At 44.2% G+C, this 23662-nt stretch overlaps 1 protein-coding gene across 1 annotated transcript; it reads right to left on the reverse strand.

The window, feature by feature from the left end:
* Positions 1–12160: 12160 nt before the first annotated feature.
* Positions 12161–16346, reverse strand: hcar1-3 (hydroxycarboxylic acid receptor 1-3). Its single transcript, XM_067387020.1, has 2 exons — positions 15884–16346; positions 12161–13751 (listed from the first exon to the last, which is right to left on the reverse strand). Exon 2 carries the CDS (start codon positions 13716–13718, stop codon positions 12741–12743), a length of 978 nt encoding a protein of 325 aa, XP_067243121.1. The 5' UTR covers positions 13719–13751; positions 15884–16346; the 3' UTR covers positions 12161–12740.
* Positions 16347–23662: the final 7316 nt, after the last annotated feature.

Consider the following 23662-nt stretch of genomic DNA (forward strand, 5'->3'; position numbering starts at 1 on the left):
CACTGTTACACTGTGTAGTCACATACCTTTTTAGCATGTTAATATGGCACACATGGCTTTTGCGTCTGTGGTCAGGGGTGTCAATGATGTAATTTGTATCACTCACTTTCTTTTTAACTACATAGGGACCGGTAAATTTTGCCTGGAACACAGAACCAGGGATGGGTAAGAGAGCCAGAACAGAATCGCCAGGCTGGAAAGATCTGACAATAGACTTCTTATCATAGCGTGCTTTCATCATGCTTTGTGCTGTTACAAGGTGTTGTGCTGCCACTTCACGAGCATGCTGCTGTCTCTGACGAAGAGACTGGACATAGTCGGGAATAGTCATTGGGGTCAGACGTTCAGCCAACAGTTGTTCACTTAACAATTTTAACGGTCCTCGTACCGCATGACCGAAGACAAGCTCTGCTGGACTAAACCCTAGAGACTCTTGCACGGTCTCTCTCACAGCAAACAGGAGAAAGGGAAGACCTTCGTCCCAGTCTTTTCCTGTCTCAACACAGTAACTCTGCAGCATTGTTTTTAGAGTTTGGTGGAACCTCTCAATCACACCCTGCGACTCTGGATGGTAGGCACTGGATAACTGGTGACTTATGCCAAGCTCCTTCAAAATCTGTTCAAACATTCTTGACGTAAAATTGGTGCCACGATCGGTCTGAATTATCTTAGGCAAGCTGAAAGTAGAACAGAATTTGATCAGCTCTTTCACAACCGTTTTGGCTTCAGGAATTGCCTCAGGGAAGCGTGTTGCAGCACACATGATAGTTACCAAATACTGATGTCCTGCTTTGGTCTTCGGTAACGGACCAACACAGTCAATGATAAGTCGTTCGAATGGCTACTCATGACAGGTATTGGATTAAGTGGAGCAACTGGAATTCTCTGGTTCGGCTTTCCTGCAAGTTGACAAATTTTGCAAGCTTTACAAAAGGCAGACACATTAGATTTTATACCAGGCCAATAGAAGTATCTGGAAATTCGATAGAATGTCTTCGTCACGCCCAGATGACCGGACATTACATGTTCATGGGCCAGTTTTAACACTTCAGTGCGATAGCCAACAGGTAAAACTATCTGTCTTACTTCCTGACAGTTCTCATCGTCAATATCTGGTTTCCACCTGTGCATCAGCAGTCCATCATCCCAGAAATACATCACTCCTGACAAAGACATTTGCCCAAGATCTGCAGCTTTAATACTCTCAGTTAGTGTAGTGTCTTCTCGTTGCACTTTTATCAGCTGTTCTCTGCTCACTGTTAAGGGGGTTTTGGGCTCTGAAGTGGAATCATGCTTTAGCTCTGGCTCCACAGACAGTGTACCCTCTACTGGAGTAGAGTCAGGAACTAGAAAGGAATCAGCAAGATTTACCATTTCGTTGAACTTCTGAGCTTGTGCCCGAGTCACTGCACATGCAGGGAATGCTGAAGGAAACAAAGCAGAAAGATCATATAACTCCTTTTCAATTGGGGTCTGAGTCAACATTGGGATAGGAAAAACTTTGCCACCTGCTAAATCATTTCCTATTATCAAATCTACACCTTCCACAGGTAACCGTTTACGGACACCCAGCTTGAATACACCACTAACCAGATCTGACTTCAAATGAACCATATGCAGAGGCACATTAACACAGCGCATCTCAATACCTCAAACTAATACATCAAAATCAGTGTAAGTATCAGCAGAAAATTGTAAGCAACGGTCAAGAATAAAGGATTGAGCTGATCCAGTATCTCTTAGCATGACAACTGGCTTAAACTCATTATCAGGAAAAAGGGAAACCATGCCTTCTAACATAAACGGCTGATAACTTTCCACGTCAGCTGTGCTTAGTTTTGGTAAAGAAAGTGCTACACTTTTAGTTTTCACATTCTTCACACTTCACATTTCACATTCACATTCTTCACATTCTTCTGCTTCCACAACTGACAGTCTGCAATCAGATGTTCAGGACTCAAACAATAGAAACATTCTCGTTTCTCATTATTGGCAGATTTAGTTTTACGTATACTCTTGGAAAAGTTTTCCGCTCTAACAGGCCGCATTACACGAGGCATTATATTTGGCAGATCGACTGATCTCGGAGCAAAACTGCGGGAAAAACTGCACGATGTGTCAGCACAAACTAGTCAAAACAGCTGCGTTAGACAAACACGCAACTTTTTGTTCATTCAAGTGAACCACCAAATTCTCTGGCACACAATTTTTAAAATCTTCTAGCAAGATTAACTCCTGTAACTGTTCCAGGGTCGTTATCTTGCCAGAGGCACACCACTTATCAAAGAGGACTTTTTTCTCCCTCGCAAACTCTACATAAGATTGTCTGGCTGTTTTCTCATGTCGCCGAAATTTTTGTCAGTATGCTTCTGGGAAGTCGGTAAGTTCATACACACGCAAAACCGCCACTTTAATTATATCATAGTCAAGAGAAGACTCAATTGGTAAAGCAGAACAAACTTCTTGTGCTTTTCCTGTGAGACTACACTGTAACGTCTAGGTTACTATTGTAACCCCCGTTCCCAGAAGGAGGGAACGGAGACGTTACGTCGATACTGACGTAATGGGGTCTCGCTAGGGAGCCCAATCACCTCCAAGGATACAAAACAAGCCAATGGGAATTGGCCTGTGAGATTTACATGCCGGGCCCCTCCCCCGGCATCCGGGTATAAATAGGGCCGGCATACTCACCTTCATTCATATTTTTGCTGAGGAGCCGAGATAGGTACCTGGCCGCTCAGCGGTGGCTCCAAGCTATGGCAGGGGAACGTAACGTCTCCGTTCCCTCCTTCTGGGAACGGGGGTTACAATAGTAACCTAGACGTTCCCATTCAGTCAGTCACGTTTGTCGTTACGTCGATACTGACGTAATGGGGTCCCGTGGAAAACGCCATAGCAACTGAACCACGTTACGAGTGTTAGGGAGGCAGGTGCTGGCAGGCTAAGGCGTACCAAATGCAAATGCGGCCCATACTCGCAACCCTCCAGCGCCCAGACCAAGCCCAGGAATGTCTTCCATACCGGAGGGATGGAGAGGACAGGGCGTTACCATGGAGAAGTCGAAGCTGCTGTTCCTACTTCACGGGGAAGAGTGCTTCGGAACTCAATCCCTCGTTTTTCAGCGACGACAAAAACGCCAGGAAAGCGTTCCCCGAGGAGGGGAAAGCTACGGAGACCACACCCTGCCCGCAGGGAGGTAACGTGTGGAAGACACATATGGACTGGTCTGAGAACAGTAACGCATACGGAAGATCTCTGATGTAGGTCCTACCTTTCGGGAGGAACGACTAGCAATCAGAGACGGGGCAAAACGAAGCTGCCCAGGGAAAGACACGGGTTTACCGTCAGGGGAACCTTACCGTGGACAAACACATATGGGATTACCCGAGGGGAATCACGACATATGGGCATCTAGCCCAGTACAAGGGCAGACCAACTGGGCATACACACGAGTACTGGACCTAGCGCCGGACGCGTCCGCCACGTCTGGCCGCCGCAAGATGTAGGAGGAACTCCACAGGGTTCGCCGTTACGGGCAACTGAACTGAGGAGTGGAAAAAGTGCTCGCATTCCCTCTCCCGAGGGAAATGGCACAGCAAGCGAACACCCATGGCTAACTACGAGTAGAAAGCACACGGGTGGACACCGGTTCCACTCGGAGGTTATAATACCTCGCGAATGTGTTCTGTGTCGCCCAGCCTGCAGCTCTGCAAATGTCTGCAACAGAGGCGCCGTGCGCCAACGCCCACGAAGAAGCAGCACCCCGAGTGGAGTGAGCTCGCAACCCGAGAGGGTACGGCTCGCCTTGGGACTGGTACGCCAAGGCGACGGCATCCACTATCCAGTGGGCCAACCTCTGTTTGGAGACAGCCTTTCCCTTCTGCTGACCTCCAAAACAGACAAAGAGCTGCTCAGAGCTTCTGAAGCTCTGCGTGCGGTCCACGTAAACGCGCAGAGCACGAACGGGACACAGCAACGCAAGGGCTGGGTCTGCCTCCTCCGGGGGTAGTGCTTGCAGGTTCACCACCTGGTCCCTGAAGGGAGTGGTGGGAACATTGGGCACATATCCAGGCCGGGGTCTCAGGATAACCTGAGAGTAGTCCGGCCCGAATTCCAGGCACGAATCGCTGACCGAAAATGCTTGCAGGTCCCCAACCCTCTTGAAGGAGGCGAGCGCGGTCAGGAGCACTGTCTTGAGAGACAGATGTTTCAGCTCGACTGACTCTAGGGGCTCGAAGGGAGCTCCCCGTAAGCCCCTCAGGGCGACGGAGAGGTCCCAGGAGGGAATGAGGCGAGGCCTAGGGGGATTTAACCTCCTGGCGCCTCTGAGGAACCTGATGATCAGGTCGTGCATTCCTAGTGGCTTGCCGTCGAGCACATCGTGATGTGCTGCGATGGCGGCCACATAGACCTTCAGGGTGGAAGGGGACAGCCTCCGTTCCAAACCCTCTTGAAGGAAGGAAAGCACAACACCGACCGGGCATTTCCGGGGGTCCTCCCGGCGGGAGGAACACCACTCAGCGAACAGACTCCACTTCATGGCATAGGCGCGCCTCGTAGAGGGGGCTCTGGCCGAAGTGATGGTGTCGACTACCGCGGACGGTAGGCCACTCAAGTCTGCCGCGTCCCGTCCAGGAACCACACGTGGAGGTTCCACAGATCGGGACGTGGGTGCCATATGGTGCCCTGCCCTTGAGAGAGGAAGTCCCTCCTCAGGGGGATGCGCCAGGGATGGGCTGTCGCGAGGAGCATGAGTTCCGGGAACCAGGTCCGGTTGGGCCAGTACGGCGCAACTAGCAAGACCTGCTCCTCGTCCTCCCTGACCTTGCACAGTGTCTGTTCAAGGATGCTCACTGGGGGAAACGCATATTTGCGTAGGCCCCGGGGCCAGCTGTGTGCCAGTGCATCCGTGCCGAGGGTCCCCTCGGTCAGCGAATAAAACAACTGGCAATGGGCGGATTCCAGAGAAGCGAACAGGTCCACCTGTGCTTCCCCGAACCGGCTCCAAATCAGCTGGACCGCCTGGGGGTGGAGTCTCCATTCCCCCGGGAGCGTGAGCTGTCGTGAGAGCGTGTCGGCCACACGATTGAACGGGATGTAGGAGGCGCGCAGCGACCTGAGTCGGCGCTGACTCCACAGAAGGAGATGGTGGGCGAGTTGCACCATGCGACGGGAGCGTAGACCACCCTGGTGGTTGATGTACGCTACCGCCGATGTGTTGTCCGTCCGGACCAGTACGTGCTTGCCCTGCAGCAGCGGTCGAAACCGGCGCAGCGCAAGGAGTACTGCCAGCAACTCGAGGCAGTTGATATGCCAATGGCGATGGGGTCCTGTCCAGGAGCCCGACGCCGACTGGCCACTGCATATGGCACCCCAGCCGGTGGTGGAGGCATCTGTTGTAACAACAACATGCCTGGACACTTGTACTAGGGGCACCCCGGCCCGTAGAAAAGCAAGGTCCGACCACGGGCTGAATGTTCGGCGACACTCCGGTGTGATGATCACACAGAGTGAGCCACGGTGCCATGCCCACCTCGGGACCCGGTCGTGAAGCCAGTGCTGAAGCGGTCTCATATGAAGCAATCCGAGCGGCGTGACCGCGGCTGCGGATGCCATATGCCCCAGGAGCCTCTGAAATTGTTTCAGTGGGACCGCTGTTTTCCGCGAGAACGAGTTCAGGCAGTTCAGCACTGACTGTGCACGCTCGTTGGTGAGACGTGCTGTCATGTTGACCGAGTCCAGCTCCACACCGAGAAAAGAGATGCTCTGCACGGGGCAGAGCTTGCTCTTCTCCCGGTTGACCCGAAGCCCCAACTGGCTGAGGTGCCTGAGCACCAGGTCCCTGTGTTCGCACAACTGCTCTCGCGACTGGGCCAAAATGAGCCAGTCGTCGAGTTAGTTGAGGATGCGAACGCCCACTTCCCTGAGCGGGGCAAGGGCCCCCTCTGCGACTTTGGTAAAGACGCGAGGAGACAGGGACAGGCCGAAGGGTAGGACCCTGTACTGATATGCCCGCCCCTCGAACGCAAACCGTAGGAACGGTCTGTGTCGAGGAAGGATCGAGACATGAAAGTACGCGTCCTTCAGATCGATAGCTGCAAACCAATCCTGGGCGCGAACGCATGTGAGAATGCGTTTCACCGTGAGCATCTTGAACGGGAGCCTGTGAAGGGCCCGATTCAAGACACGCAGGTCCAGGATTGGTCGTAACCCCCCGCCTTTCTTGGGTACTATGAAGTAAGGGCTGTAAATCCCAGACTTCATCTCGGCTGGAGGGACAGACTCTATTGCATTCTTCGCCAAAAGAACCGCAATCTCCGCCCACAGGACAGAAGCGTTGGGACCTGTCACCGAGGTGAACAGAACGCCGCTGAACCTGGGGGGACGCCTGGCGAACTGAATCGCATAGCTGAGTCTGATTGTCTGAATGAGCCAACGGGACGGGTTGGGAAGGCGAGGCTGTGAGTGGGGTCCACTCACATGGCTCCGAGTGGGCAGGGTGGCGTGGTAAGGCATTGCATTCCTGGAGCGAAGGAATGGAATGGGCACATGCGGCCAGCGGCGGAACAGAAAAAAAACAACACAGGATTTTCCCCCGGGACAGAGGAGCGGAGCGGTCCCCGTCTCCTGAGCAGCCTCCGAAACCTCCGGGTCTCCCGTCTCAGGGCCGCTTCTTAGCCTTCTTCTTTTTGGAGGTCGGCTCCTGTGAGGTCAGAACCCTCCCATCCTCGAGGAGGATGGGAGGGTTCCGACCTCACAGGAGCCTGAGCCACAGGGGGGCGCCCTCGGCGAGGAGCAGACGGAGGCACGGCCCGAGGCGGATTGGTGGCATCATCACGCCTGGGCAAGATGTGTTTGATGGCCTCCGTCTGCTTCTGCACCGCCGAGAACTTCTGGGCAAAGTCCTCGACAGTGTCGCCGAAGAGGCCGGCCTGGGAGATGGGGGCGTCAAGAAAGCGAGCTTTGTCTTCTTCCCTCATCTCAGCCAGGTCCAACCAAAGATGCCGTTCCTGGACCACCAGGGTGGACATCGTTTGACCCAGGGCGCGTGCCGTGACCTTCGTCGCCCGGAGGGCGAGGTCGGTCGCGGCGCGCAGCTCTTGAAGCACCCCTGGATCAGCACTACCCTCGTGCAGTTCCTTGTGCAGATGGACCTGCAGAATAGCCATGGCGTGCAGGGCAGAAGCCGCCTGTCCAGCGGTGGAGTAAGCCTTGGCAGCGAGAGCGGCCGTGGTCTTACCCGCCTTGGACGGGAGCCGCGGACGATTCCGCCAGGTGGCCGCGGACTGCGGGCACAAGTGCACCGCAATCGCACGTTCCACCTGCGGGATGTCCACGTATCCCTTAGCGGCTCTTCCATCGAGGGTAGTGAGAGTGGAGGAGGCAGAAGACCGCAGTCTGGCAGTGTGAGGTGCCAACCAGGTCTTCTGGAGCTCCTCATGCACCTCTGGGAAGAACGGCACTGGGGCGGGACGCGGCTGCGCGCTACGGCCCGACCCCAGAAACCAGTCATCCAGCCGCGAGCGCTCGGGACACGGTGGAGGGTTCCACTCGAGCCCGATGCCCGCGGCGGCCCGGGCAAGCATGGCTGTTAACTCAGAGTCCGCCTCCGACTGAGCAACCGCCCCAGAGGGCGGAAGCTCGGAGTCATCGTCGGACTCTGAGCCGTTCAACCCACTCCCCGATGCAGCGATCGACATCCGATCCTCTTCTGGAGCGCCAAAAGTGACGTGGGGCACCCCCGAAGAAGGCCCCGCGACAGCAGGCGGCATGTGCACGGCACATGGTGTTGTTGAGGGGTGGGAGGTTCGAGGGGAAGGACCCGACGAAGTGGCTCCCACCGTGATCCTCAGATCTCCCAGAGCACTAGCCTGGCCAGCGGCCACTACAGCCGCTGACAGTAGGGTAGTGACAGAGGGGCCTCTCACCTCCGTATCAAAGAAGGAGAGGCGCAATCTCAACACCAACATGGACATGCCCTCGCAGTGAGGGCATGTACCATCCACGAGCGCCGACTCAGCGCGCGGTCAACCCAGACACGTGAGGCAGTGATCGTGGCCGTCAGAAGAGGTCAGGAAACGACCGCATCCAGAAACACACGGACGAAAAGACATCTTGAAAAAGACACTGATTGCCCGTGCTTGCTCTTTCAGTATACCTCACCAGCCGAAGCACCCAGGGATGGGCGTAGCACCGTCCTGTGGGCAGCGTGTCGTCACCCCCACCGCTGAAAGTGCCTTCCCACCAGCTGGAGAGACTCGAGCAGGGCACCAGAACAAAAAACAGTAATAGCAATTAAAATTGCTGTTTGCAGGACCGTGTCAGCAATTAGAATTGCTGTTTTTTTGCTCTCTGTGAAATTTCACTCTTTTAGGAGGTGAAAGATGATCAGCCGATCGGCTCCGAAGCAAAAGTATGAATGAAGGTGAGTATGCCGGCCCTATTTATACCCGGATGCCGGGGGAGGGGCCCAGCATGTAAATCTCACAGACCAATTCCCATTGGCTTGTTTTGTATCCTTGGAGGTGATTGGGCTCCCTAGCGAGACCCCATTACGTCAGTATCGACGTAACGTCGAACGTGACTGACTGAATGGGAACAATAGGGCCCACATGTCTTTTGGCCACCCTAACTTTCCTGCGATCCGCTCAAATGCAACAAAATAAAAATCTGCTTCTGCTTCTCTGAATGGTGGTACAAGTTTAATATATCTACTAGGATCAAACGGAACGTCAGAAGATGCATGACCACGCCCTCCAGCAAAAGGTCTAGCTACAGTCGATATAGGAGAGGAAATTGATTGAGTTTTAGTACGTGGTAAAGGGACTGGTTGCGCAGCCACGCGCTGAGCTTCTAGAGCTAATTTTCGCAATTTAATATCCCTATCAGCCTCCGCTTCAACAGTTCTCAATTTGATCATATGAGCTTCACACTCCTGTTTCTTTATTTCCAAATCCAACCTCACTGCTAACTTAGAGTCTTGCACAGCCATAGCGTCCGTGTCAGGTGGATCTACACTATCCCATTCCTTACCTGCTATAACTTCGAGTTGTTCTCTTGTACCTCTCCACTATCATCGCTTTGCCTTGGTAAAATTCCCTCATTTACCAGCTTATCATACAGCTCTTCTTTAATGACCTGTTTGTTCGCTCTTTTTACAGCCATTAAAAACTTCAGTGGTCGGTGCTAGCGTAAACGAAATTAGATCAAATTCCATCATTAAATCTAACACTCTCCTCTTTAAAGGGCACCTATTATGCCCCTTTTTACAAGATGTAATATTGGTCTTGGGTGTCCCCAGAATGTATTTGTGAAGTTTCAGCACAAAATACCCCACAGTTAATTTATTATAACCATTTGAAAATGTCATTTTTTAAAAAGACCTGTTTTGGTGTGTACCACCTTAAATATAAATGAGCTGCATATCCACGCCCTGCCTTTGGATGAGGGCGTAACTTGCATACATATGGCGATAAACAGTGGGTAGAAGCAGAATGGCTGAGAGTGAGAGACCCGCTGTTTTGTATGGCATTCAGCCGTACATGTTTGAACCGGAATCAGACCCAGATTATGAAGAGACTCCGGCAGAAGAAACACAACTGAGAATGGAGAAGGACGTCTCTGAAAGGTTATTTGATACATTTATGTACTTAAAGAGTTTTAATCGCGCCCCTTTTGCAATTATGGATGTGCAACACACACACACACACACACACACACACACACTGTGATAACACGCGAAATTTTTTGAAACTACAAACACAAATACTGTGATAACGTTTGCTAAGTACGTTAGATACACACTATACAAACAAAGTTTAAATTATATACACAGACATTCTACGACGACGATAACAACTTTAGACGCATTTGTTATTGAATTGGCTGACATTGACTGAAATTACTATTTGCTCAAAAAACATTAAATACACGTACTTCTTCTGGAGGTGACGTTGGATCGCGAACAGTAGGCAACGATCCACACTTGAGGATTAACTTTGAAGCAAGACCTGCTTTGCATTGACCCTCGTTCTCAAAACAGTCAGTCAAAAAATTATTTGCGCAAACATAAACGTATTTTGGAATTTTGAGTGGCGCCTTTCCTTCGTAAATAAAATCCATCCACTGCGTTTTCAGTGGCTCTGATGTCGGAAGTAAGTGAAAACTACTATGTTCATTATTACATCCCACAACAGAACGATTATGTTTCTTAGGAGACATTACCGGCTGTCATTGAAACAATGGAGGATGGTTGACAGATCACCGACGGCGGGGTCTATGCCAAAACCAGATTGTCAATCAAACCACGTGGGTGGGGCTTAGCGCAATTCTACGTCACAGTGAGAGCAATCTTAGAACAGGGCAATCTGAGACAGTGCTTATGAATTATTGAGATTGTAAAAAAAACACTGGGTGGATTTTTCTCATTCTAGGGTGGTTTTGCTCACACACTGCCAACACACATTTATGGTCAAACAGCATGTAAAAGTGAATTTTGCATAATAGGTGCCCTTTAACCCAAAAAAGAAAACATCCAGCGATCTAAAGAGAGAATAAAAAACTGCACTCACCTGAGCTGCGATGTATGAGACCAAATCCTGGATTTAGAAGTGACGTTCATACATTTGTTACGGAGCAGTGGGGGAAAAGATTCACAATTTTGCACGAAAAACTGGATGAACAAACGAGCTTCCATTTATTTCAGAAACAGACGAGCCCCCATTTGTTACGAGTCCCTCTTTAAAATACAGGGGTAAGAGGCGGCAACAAGTAACAAAAAAAAGTGGAGAGAATGAGAGAACCGCCGTCTCCAGGTCCCAGGGCAGGTACAATAATGCTCAATAACACAAGATTCAAAGGTAACAAGATTAATTAACCAAATGATAGGAATCAACAAAAAGACTTCAGGAGGGGAGGGGCCAAAATAAACAAAAGGATTCTTAAAGTTAAGGGATAACTTACCTACAAAAAAGAAAATTAAATAAAAATACAAACACAATTCCCTAACTCCCTTTCTGCATAAACAAGAGAAAATATGGTTCTTAAATAAAACAAAGGCATCCACCAGGTTGAGATTGAGATTGTTATTGTTATGACCACGGATGGTGCACGTGTGCATACCGAACACGTCTTTCCGCACTCATGGGCAAAGGAGTTTGAAAGGCTCGTGCGCGAGACTGAGCGGAATGCAGGAAATGAAGTATACCAGGGCCCTAAATTGTAATGGACTGGAGCTTACGGTTTACATCGAGAGAAATGGGAACGCGGGGGCACCGCGATGCAAAGGGGCACTTTCACTTTCGCGATCAAAGTGCACGCCACTGATAAGCTTTGTCAATGCATTATTACAGTATACACATAACAATTAAACGCGCAGGTCTCCTCTCGTGCGTCCTCCCCACTGTGTTGCCGGTCGAGGTGACTTTCTAGATGTAATTACCGAAATTAAAACAGTCCATAAACTACAAATCCTCACAAAACTTCAGTCAAGCCAGCTCGCGCGTCAACCTGAGCAGCCTCATTACCTTAAAGTGTCAAATTTCTCGGTTTTCTAAATGGACGGTTTGGCTTGATTGACAAACGCTAACATTCGGCCATGATTTACATACCATCGACCTGTCCTAAAACGTTAGCACTCTGTGATCGATTGCTTGGAGATTGCGTGTTTCTCCGTTTGAGAGCGCATTTCCTGTTCACATCCGTGACAAAACAGTTGATTATTTACGAAGAAAAGCTCACAGAAATGTGAAAATGGTCTCATTTGAAAGAAAATATCCTAAGCTAAAAGATGATATATTGTGACTGATTGAAGCAACCCTTATCAAAAGTGCGGGGGTCGATTTCTTTCTTTTCAAAACTGCGGGGGTCCCCCGTGCCAACAGCGTGCCTGGTTAGAGTTTCATGCTTGAACTCTGTATATATATATATATATATGGGTAACAAAATTATAACTAACAAAGGATTATAACTGAGGAAGTGTGTTTAGCTCAAGCTGTTACGAAATCATTTTTAAAAAACAGTTTCTGTAAAAATAGAATCTGAATTATGGATAAAAAACAAGAAAATGTAAATTGTTGTTAGTATGCTACTTGATATATTCATAATTTATAATAATTGATAATTAATAGAGCAAAAGACTGTTCATTTAGTTGGTAAGGTACTCAAATAAGCCAGTGGGTTTGTTGTTACACTATAGGCTTAACCAATATTTAATACATATCCACAGGAGTTCCACAGGAGAGCTCCAAATAAGTTATTTCATTATAATATGGATGCCAGCAGAGACACTGTAATGAGAAATTGGGATTATCCAAACAGATCTACCTACACTGATAATATTGAAATATATATTAAGATATTTATAAAATAATTAATAAATGAATCCCATGTTTTCTGTCCACAGATTTATTTCTTTATCCAAATTTCTAAAAAAACAAAAAAAACAACAACAAAAAAAACAATAATAATATATATATATTTTCATTATCATTGTTATATGGCTTTATTTTATTTATTTTTTAATTTATTAATTACATTAAAAGCAGATCATGGCATGATGTATTATATACAATTTCTGTACTATATGCATCATAAAAAAAATGTCCAAAAATATAATACTACATGCGTTATTACATATGTCATATGTTAATAAAGAAAACTAGACAAACAAAACTATAATGAAAAAGTCATTGTATATTAAGCAGTAACACTGCATCAATGCTCATAAAACCCCAGTCCATTCAATCACTTCCGCTGGGCATACTGTCCCGTCGGCTCATCTGTAGCTTCATTAATCCCGACTGGTTTATGGCTCTTTTCAAATAATTGCGGAAGATAGAGCTGGAAAAGCAGTAGATGACCGGGTCCAGAGCACTGTTTAGGTAGGTAAAGGCTATGGACATAGAGAACAGCTGACCAGTGAGATTATAAGCCTTACAGTACTTATCACCAAGACTTTTAAAATAGAGTGTTGTCAATCCTGTGGCAATGCTAGGGAAGAAACAGAAGACAAAAACCCCAACGATTACTAGTACAGTTCGAATAGCCCTTTGCCCTCTCTTGTCCTTGTCCATCTGGCGAGACCGTAGGATACATGCAATTCGAACAGAGCAGAAGACTAGAAGTACTAGAGGCACAAAGAACTCTGAAATAAACACTGCATAATGCAGGTAGATGCCTAGTGGTGGTTTCTCATAGTTACTGAAGCTCCTACAATGAGAATCATTATTTTTCACACTCAGAAGATTGTTGGCCAGCAAAGGGATCCTTAGAGATATCACAACACTCCAGATGAGGCAGGCAACCCCAGCTGCTTGTTTTGTGCTTATGTGATTAATTTTGTGATGCGGATGGACCACTTTAAAGTAGCGGTCAACAGCCACAGCGGTCATGAAGGCAATGCTGGCCGAACGATTGACTGACAGCATAAATAGGTTGACCCGACACCATGCGTCTCCATATATCCACTTCTCGCCACGTATGAAGTTGTCAATACGGAAGGGTAGGCTCACCAGAAGCAGAAAATCAGACAAAACCAGGTTGAAGAGGAACATGACGTTAGCCCTCCAAGATTTAAAGTTTTTGCTGAAGACTGACAGTGCCAAGACATTACCAGGTAGTCCAAGTAACAGCTCGATGATGAGTAAAGGAGGAAGGATGGCTGCAACCAGGTTCTGAGTTGACATACCACAGTGATGTACAGTGTTGTTCGACGTCATGGTAGTTCAACAGTCAGAGTTGCTGTGTAGTTTCTGTAAATACATTTCACAGTTCAACACAATTCTGCAACAAAAGTACCATTCTGCTTTCACCTCAGGAACAAATTTCTAATTAGATAAAATGATGGTGTTACAACTAACTTGTGTTACAACACTCCTCACTCTCCCCTCGAAGTAGAAGTAAACTTGTTGCAACAATGGAGGATGTTTGTGGTATATAAGGAAGTGTGTCTTCCTGCTTAGTGTAAAATGCTGAAGCAGTTGTTTTAGATTAACAGCAGTTTCATAAGTCAGTAGTTAAAAGTACTGTTGCATGAGCACCCACAACTTGAAATAATTCTACACCAAAGTGAATTTTAACCCTTTAAATGATGCATGGCATCCACAAAAGTTGACAGATTTATAAAAGACAATTCAACTATTAGAGAACGGATGTTTAAACCATCACGCATGATTTCCTTTTATTCTTACAGATTATTCTATGGCACTGTCAGGGTTTTTTTTTTTTTTTTTTTTTTTTTTTTTTTACAGTAAATAAATTTAACTTAATAAAAAAAATGAGTCTAACTTCTGAGCTTACCAGAATTCACTACTGACTAGTTTTCTGATTCAATCTCACTCAGATGTAAGCAGAGACTCAGAGTATAAATAAAGTTGTCTCAGCTCAAGTTCAATGTTCTCATTTGAGGGCAATGACCGCCCAGAGCTTGCCTTAAATCAAGCTTCTTCTTGTATATCATAGTGACATCAAGATGGAAGTGTGATGTCTTACTAATACATCTTTCTTTATTTATTTATTTTCTTTCTTTCTTTCTTTCTTTCTTTCTTTCTTTCTTTCTTTCTTTCTTTCTTTCTTTCTTTCTTTCTTTCTTTCTTTCTTTCTTTCTTAAATTGTTTAACAATATACAATAATGTTTGCAGAGAAAATATTCTTGCAGTTTAGTGCTTATTTTTTTTATTTTTATTTATGACAACATCACTTCAAAATGGCTGCCTTAATTGGTGATGCACCAAGTACCTCTGGAATATTTGCTATAATGATTATAATTATATATATTGAATAAATATTACTACCGATTACTATTACTAATTAAAGTGAAGTCATGTTTTCTCAGTTTTGGTGGGAAACAAGGCCAGCATTCACTGTAAGAAAAAAAAATTAGTGAAAAAAACAGAAAAGGTACTTGTAATTTTCTGGCAGGACTTAGTTTACTGATATTTCTTTTAGCCTAGAACACAACAAAATTGCAAAATGAGGGTAAAACTCCTAGTCAATAAAATTCCTTCATATTAACAGTTCATTGGGCCCTATTTTTTACAGTCTTTTTTTAGAGTGTTGTTTCTACAGACAACATTATAATTTGGAAGGAAACTGATAGCTTGGTCGGATTTTTGTGTTATGGTTTAACATAACTGTCTCAAAGTTATCCTGCCTGTAACATTGACATACAAGGCCAACTTTAATTTTTATTCAGCACTTAAGTGTTCTGTTATTGGATCAGGGAATCATTGGATCGTGGTTTCTTACAGTCTTACAATTTATTTGTTGTTGTTGTTGTTGTTGCTGTTGATATTCTAATTGAATTTATTTATTTATTTTTTTTAATTTACCTTTTTAATTCATGTTACCTTGAGCTACAGTTTGGCATTAAAATAACCCAACTTTGAGTGGAGCTCTTGAATTTAAGTAAGAAAAGTTTCTCATGACTTAACAGAGTTGGCAACTGACAAGTATGCTGATTCTGTCTCACTTAGATGTAAGCAGAGATTGTGAAAACAACTGCTCAGAAGTTGCTTCAAAACAAGCTCTCTCTGTCTCAAGTCATAATGACAATAATGCATAATGCACGATAACATGTACATGTATTAAAGTCTTACCCAATTCTGACACATTCTGAGATATCCTTACATTGTCCAGTTTTAACAAGGTTTCTTTCTTTTTTTTTTTCAGATATGCAATAATGACCAAAATATAAGTGCTCTTGCTGCTCAGTAGAAATTGGTTCAGCAAAAATGTTAGAAAAACTACAGCACAACTAAAACACACTGAACAGCACAGTATATTAGGTTTCCAAGCCCTATTTTTAACATAGTACATACATTTAACTTAACACTTTAATAAAACATTTAAGTCCACCTTTTGAGCAAATATTGTTTTGACTTACCAGAGTTCACTAGTGACTAGTTTTCCAATTCAGACTCACTGAGATGTAAGCAGAGAATGTAAATAAAGTTGTCTCAGCTCAGGTTCAGTGTTCTCATTTGAGAGCAATGACCGCCCAGAGCTTGCCTAGCTTCCTCTTGTATGTCATAGTGACATCAAGATGGAAGAGTGAAGTCTTGGTGATACTGATCTTTCATTCTGTAATGTGTGGCTGCTGCAGTAAACACACAATGATGGAGATTAACAAACTGTCTTTAATGAATAAATCCAAAACTGTACACTCAGTAGATCACTAGGATAAATACAGCATAGTATAATCACATAAACCAAAACAAGACCGAACAATGAACAGAGGAAACTAAGGGCTTAAATACAAAGAACTAGATAATTAACAAAACTTGAAACAGACGAGAAACGTAATCTACTTCCTTCTTTCTTTCTTGCTTTCTTGCTTTCTTGCTTGCTTGCTTGCTTTCATAAACCCATGAACTCTTTACTGGAATAACAAAAACAGCTGTATTTAAACCATATCCATCATGTTTTATTTTGTCCTGTCATTATACATGCAGGAAATGGCAATCATTTGTTTCCATGGTGAAAAAACAGATTTTAATGAACACTCCCCCCATCTTCCACTGGATGCACAAACAGATAGTCCCGCCCCCAAACTCATGTCATTTGTTGTGCAACATTGACCAGATGGTTGTGCTGGTGTTTTGTTACAGAGCACAAACTTTACTTTGTACACTCTTTGATGGTATGACCATGGTAACTTAAACTTTTCAGAATATGCATGCTATATAATTACTTTGTAATCTTTTTAATTTGTATCTATTCTTTTTGTGTATGCAAATTTGCAGTGGAATCTGTTTAATGAGTCATTTGACTTTTTATTATTGAAAAGCAAACATGAGAAATGCAATAATGGTGCCATATGACCTCAAATATTTAGAGAGCAATTGTATTAAAATTATACATTTTTAATAATACAAATTATATAATTTTTCCCCCTTTTCTTCTCATCTATATGTTTATGCTGTGTTTTGGGGGATATGAAGTACCTTTTTTTTTTTTTTTACTATTTACAGCAAAATTCCTCAACCACACCATTGGCAAACATATGAAATATATTTTTTTTTTTTAATGAAAAAAAAACCTTAATGATGATCAAAATTAAATACAGTGGGTACGGAAAGTATTCAGACCCCCTTAAATTTTTCACTCTTTGTTATATTGCAGCCATTTGCTAAAATGATTTAAGTTCATTTTTTTTTCCTCATTAATGTACACACAGCACCCCATATTGACAGAAAAACATAGACTTGTTGACATTTTTGCAGAATTATTAAAAAAGAAAAACTGAAATATCACATGGTCCTAAGTATTCAGACCCTTTGCTCAGTATTTAATAGAAGCACTCTTTTGATCTAATATAGCCATGAGTCTTTTTGGGAAAGATGCAACAAGTTTTTAACACCTGGATTTGGGGATCCTTTGCCATTCCTCCTTGCAGATCCTCTCCAGTTCTGTCAAGTTGGATGGTAAACGTTGGTGGATAGCCATTTTTTAGGTCTCTCCAGAAATGCTCAATTGGGTTTAAGTCAGGGCTCTGGCTGGGCCATTCAAGAACAGTCACGGAGTTGTTGTGAAGCCACTCCTTTGTTAATTTAGCTCTATGCTTAGGGTCATTGTCTTGTTGGAAGGTAAACCTTCGGCCCAGTCTGAGGTCCTGAGCACTCTGGAGAAGGTTTTCGTCCAGGATATCCCTGTACTTGGCCGCATTCATCTTTCCCTCAATTGCAATCAGTCGTCCTGTCCCTGCAGCTGAAAAACACCCCCACAGCATGATGCTGCCACCACCATGCTTCACTGTTGGGACTGTATTGGACAGGTGATGAGCAGTGCCTAGTTTTTTCCACACATACCGCTTAGAATTGAGGCCAAAAAGTTCTATCTTGGTCTCATCAGACCAGATAATCTTATTTCTCACCATCTTGGAGTCCTTCAGGTGTTTTTTAGCAAACTCTATGCAGGCTTTCATGTGTCTTGCACTGGAGAGGCTTCCATCGGGCCACTCTGCCATAAAGCCCCCACTGGTGGAGGGCTGCAGTGATGGTTGACTTTCTACAACTTTCTCCCATCTCCTGACTGCATCTCTGGAGCTCAGCCACAGTGATCTTTGGGTTCTTCTTTACCTCTCTCACCAAGGCTCTTCTCCCCCGATAGTTCAGTTTGGCCGTACGGCCAGCTCTAGGAAGGGTTCTGGTCGTCCCAAACGTCTTCCATTTAAGGATTATGGAGGCCACTGTGCTCTTAGGAACCTTAAGTGCAGCAGAAATGTTTTTGTAACCTTGGCCAAATCTGTGCCTTGCCACAATTCTGTCTCTGAGCTCTTCAGGCAGTTCCTTTGACCTCATGATTCGCTTTTGCTCTGACATGCACTGTGAGCTGTAAGGTCTTATATAGACAGGTGTGTGGCTTTCCTAATCAAGTCCAATCAGTATAATAAAACACAGCTAGACTCAAATGAAGGTGTAGAACCATCTCAAGGATGATCAGAAGAAATGGACAGCACCTGAGTTAAATATATGAGTGTCACAGCAAAGGGTCTGAATATTTAGGACCATGTGATATTTCAGTTTTTCTTTTTTAAATAAATCTGCAAAAATGTCAACAATTCTGTGTTTTTCTGTCAATATGGGGTGCTGTGTGTACATTAACCCTCTGGAGTCTGAGGCTGATTTGGGGCCTGGAGAAGTTTTGACATGCCCTGACATTTGTGCTTTTTTCAGTTGTTCATAAACACATTAATGACACTTAATGTCATTACACTGTATTCAGCACAAACTAGGCTACAATAATATGTGAGGAACATATATGTACATGGTTGTGTTTTTGAAGGAATAACATTTATGCGTGGTTATTGAAAAAACAAAAAACTTAAGTCAATGAAATAAAGCCAAAAAAAGTATTTTAAATCTGTATTCTAAAGACTTCTGTGTATTTGAGGTTGTAGACTAGAGTTTTTACTTCAGAATTATGTAAAAAATATGCTGCCTACTTCTTCATATAAAACAATATATTGATTTAGTTTTTGTAAGACACTTTTTGTCAAGAAACACAGTATGTGTGGAGGCGTGAATCATCATGAATAATGGGTCGTTTACACCTGAGAAGACAAAAGAATCGCATAATTATTAATGAGGCCATTCAGTCAGGTAGGCTGTGAAAAAACCCTCTCTAATCATGTCTCAGCTCAATTTAAAATAATGGTATTCTATTATATTCTTTAAAATATAATGTATTTATGTGATGCAAAGTGTCTGAACAATTATGTGCAACTATGGCATTTCATATAGGCTTTTAGCTTATAAAAAATATTGATGGATTCTCATATGTTTGTCAATTTTCTATACAGAGTAATATTTATTCAATATTTATTGAGATCACTATGAGCACTGGATACTGTGTTTTCAATTCATACTCACAGCCGGAGGGCGCTATGTACACCTTTAGTCCACAAATCCATATAAAGAAGAACAAGAACCAGGAACTAACGGCATGTCTTCTAGAGATCGCTAACCATGGCTTTAACACCCATATAAACACTTTTCAAGACAATTCACGATTGAGATGATGAATGTATGTATTGCCTCGAATTTGCACCTGAATAGTGCTGGCTCCGTGGGCGTGGCCGCATTAGCGTATAATGAGCTGAATCAGATTACAGCAGATAATAGCAGATTACATAAACACAGACCCCCGGTTTCACAGACAAGGCTTAAACTAGTCCTAGACTAAATTGCATGTTTGAGCTGTTTTAACTGAAAGCAACTTGAACTGACATATTTTAAAATATGTCCCTGCCATCATTGTTTTTTCTCAAAATGCACAGAAGTTATTTTTTCTAGTGTATGCTTTTAAAAGCTACTTAAATATCCTAATTGAACTAATGGTGCGTTCACACCGGACGCGAATGAAGCGGTAAGCGCGAGTGATTTACATGTTAAGTCAATGCAAAGACGCGAATTGACATCCTGCGGCGCGATTCGCGCGAATGAAGCGGCGCGAATGACGCGATTCGCGCGAATGACGCGGCGCGAATTGAGCGATTCGCGCGAATGACGCGATTCGCACGAATCGCGCAAGTTGAAAAATCTGAACTTTGGCGAATTTCCGCGCCGCGTTAACCAATCGGGAGCTTGCTCTAGTAGTGACGTGACGTAGCGAGCTGAGGCAGAAATTCGAAACAACAATGGAGGACAAAATCATCGTCGCTGTACATCTTCATACATTTATAGAAACAGAAATAAAAAGGATCGTGTTTGAAAGAAAGTGAGTGAGGAGGTCGGACAATCTGATAAGTTGTAAAAAACGGTCTTTACTCAATTTGAGCTATATATATATACATATATATAAATACATATTAAAACTACAAGCCAACTAAAGAAGACCAATTGAGCTTATTCGCTGTAATTAGGGCCCAAGCGAAAATTCGCGCAGGGCCCTCTTGTTCTTCTAAGGATTATTATTTTTTTTTTTTTTTTTTTTTTTTTTTTTTACGTCTTCCGGGGCTTTTTGGGGGCCTTAACATGCTCAAAAACTCTTGAAAATTGGCACACACATTGGAATCCGCGGCCATTAGGACGCCGGAGAGGCTGGTACCCGGGCGTGGCAGGGGGGCTCGACAGCGCCCCCTTGAAAAAAGTCTGAAAATTTGGTCCATATATTAAACATGCTTGCACGTATTAGTATGAAACTCGGTACACATATAGACCTCATCGGGCCGAACAACTTTCGCGCTCTAAGTTAATCGCCACGCCAACAGGAAGTCAGCTATTAAGGGTTGTTTGAAAAACGCATGCTCTGGAATTTGATATACTCCTCCTAGACGATTAATCCGATCGCCACCAAACTCGGTCAGCATGAAGTCAAGACACTGATGATTAAAAATTGCCAGGGGATTTTTGATATCTCGAACGGTTTGGCCGTGGCGAGGCAACGAATTTATGGCGAGAAAAAGGAAACAGGAAATGTGTTATAACGTCTTAATACATATATTGATCTTTATGAAACTTCACGAGTGTGTTCGTTATAGGAGTCTGATCACATGGATGTGACTATTGTGAGTCAAAGTTATAGCGCCACCAACTGGCAGCAGGAAGTGTATCACTTTTTGAAATGTTTTGAGATCACCCTCTTATTTTTACCTGATTTGCTTCAAACTTCATCAGTGTAATGTCAATACACAGCAGATGTAGACCTATGACAGGATTTTTGATATTTGAAATATTGTTGCCATGGCAACAGGTCAAACTGTAATAATATTCTTGAGTGTTTTTGAGGCTCTTAACATGCTTCAAATTGCATGAAACTCGACACACACATCAATATTGTCAACCAGTAGACATGGACAAAGCCATAGAAATGGGCGTGGTGGAGGGGCTCAGTAGCGCCACCTTTTGACAAAAGTGGGGGGGTTAGTTTTTCCTACAGTCACCAAACTCGGTACACATATTATTCTCATCAAGCCGGACAATTTTCTAATTTACATTCATTAGCTCCGACCAACAGGAAGTCAGCTATTTTGGTTTGAATGTTAATTTTTTGAAAAAACAGGCTATGAATTTTATACTACTACTCCTACAGGGTTTATCCAATTTACACCAAGCTTTTTTTAACTTGTTGCGAACACATTGAAGTTGTTTAATTGCAAACGGATTTTGGATATCTCAAACGGTTTGGCCGTGGCGAGGCAACGAATTTATGGCGAGAAAAGGGAAACAGGAAATGTGTTATAACTTCTGCATACATTGATTGATGTTTATGAAACTTCAGGAGTGTGTTGGTTGTAGTAGTCTGATCACATGGATGTAACTATTGTGAGTCAAAGTTATAGCGCCACCAAATGGCAGCAAGAAGTGTATCACTTTTAAAATGCTTTGAGATCACCCTCTTATTTTTACCTGATTTGCTTCAAACTTCATCAGTGTAATGTCAATACACAGCAGATGTAGACCTATGACAGGATTTTTGATATTTGAAATATTGTTGCCATGGCAACAGGTCAAACTGTAATAATATTCTTGAGTGTTTTTGAGGCTCTTAACATGCTTCAAATTGCATGAAACTCGACACACACATCAATATTGTCAACCAGTAGACATGGACAAAGCCATAGAAATGGGCGTGGTGGAGGGGCTCAGTAGCGCCACCTTTTGACAAAAGTGGGGGTTAGTTTTTCCTACAGTCACCAAACTCGGTACACATATTATTCTCATCAAGCCGGACAATTTTCTAATTTACATTCATTAGCTCCGACCAACAGGAAGTCAGCTATTTTGGTTTGAATGTTAATTTTTTGAAAAAACAGGCTATGAATTTTATACTACTACTCCTACAGGGTTTATCCAATTTACACCAAGCTTTTTTTAACTTGTTGCTAACACATTGAAGTTGTTTAATTGCAAACGGATTTTGGATATCTCAAACGGTTTGGCCGTGGCGAGGCAACGAATTTATGGCAAGAAAAGGGAAACAAAGTGTTATAACTTCTGCATACATTAATTGATTTTGATGAAACTTTGGCTTAGTCTTCGTTGTACAAGGCTGATCACATGGATTTGAGTATTGTGATTCAAAGTCATAGCGCCACCAACTGGAAGCAGAAAATGTGTCACTTTCAGCATACATTGAGATCACCCTCTTATTTTTACCTGATTTGCTTCAAAATTCATCAGAATAATGTTAAAACTTGGCACATGTAATCCTTTGAAAATGGGCAGGGAGGAGGGGCTCTATAGCGGCACCTTGTAGTGCAGTAAATGTGGAGTGAATTTGACATAGTCCTTTGATGTTTAACCGTTTTAAGTGCCTATTGCCCGCTGTGCACAGTTGCCCTGAAGCCACCGGGGTGGCGGTGCCACCGGGCTTGGGCCCGCCATCGCTGCTCGCAGCTATATTTTACAATTATTTCCCCACTGACAAGTTGTGTTTATTCAGAGGAAGTGTGCAGAAAGCAGTGGGAGAGTCTAGGACACATAAAGGAGCGGGAGAGCCCCTCTCATGACGCGAATTCGCGTCTGTTGTGAAGGGATTTTCACGCGCGAATGAAGCGAATGTCACGCGCGAATGAAGCGAGTAAACTCAAAATGTTCAAGCGTCCAACTACGCGCGAATAGCGTGATTTATTCGCGCAAGTCGCGTCTGGTGTGAACACAGCATAAGGCCTAATCCTGGCTTAGGCTAAGCCCTGTCTGTGAAACCGGGCCAGAATGTTTGTTTTCGATTTGACTTGCACGATTTAAAACATGACATTTCAACGTTTCTTTAGACACAAGTCAAATTTTTTTGTCATTAGTATTCACTAAGTTACAGTTCATTTTCTGAGAACTATCAGATTGGACTTTGTTCAGAGGGAGACGAGATATCACGCATCATGTTAGTTCTCTTTATTTTACAAAAAGCACAACATTTTGTTTTTATTCTGAGTGTACACAAATAAAAGATGATATTCAACAGATTAAAATGGTATATAACTCTTAAATGTGCAACACTGACAGAGTATTATGAGTCTCTTTCACACTGGCAAGAAAAAAAACGCGGTGGTATCGCCGGCGATACCTCAGACCTCAGAGTGTTAATGAGGAAAAAAAATGAACTTAAATGAGAGACCTCATGCCGAGAGACCTCATGCCGGTGCAAGGGGAGGAGCAGACTGGAGTGGAGGTCTCCAGGGCGGGTCCAAGAACCATGGCGGGTCAGGGGCCGAGGGCAGCCA

The sequence above is a fragment of the Chanodichthys erythropterus genome, chromosome 5 (genome assembly GCF_024489055.1).
Source record: "Chanodichthys erythropterus isolate Z2021 chromosome 5, ASM2448905v1, whole genome shotgun sequence".
Classification (NCBI taxonomy): Eukaryota; Metazoa; Chordata; class Actinopteri; order Cypriniformes; family Xenocyprididae; genus Chanodichthys; species Chanodichthys erythropterus.

Coding starts and splice junctions, on each gene's coding strand:
- hcar1-3 (XM_067387020.1), bottom strand. CDS start 13,718: ATGACGTCGAACAACACTGTACATCACTGTGGTATGTCAACTCAGAAC.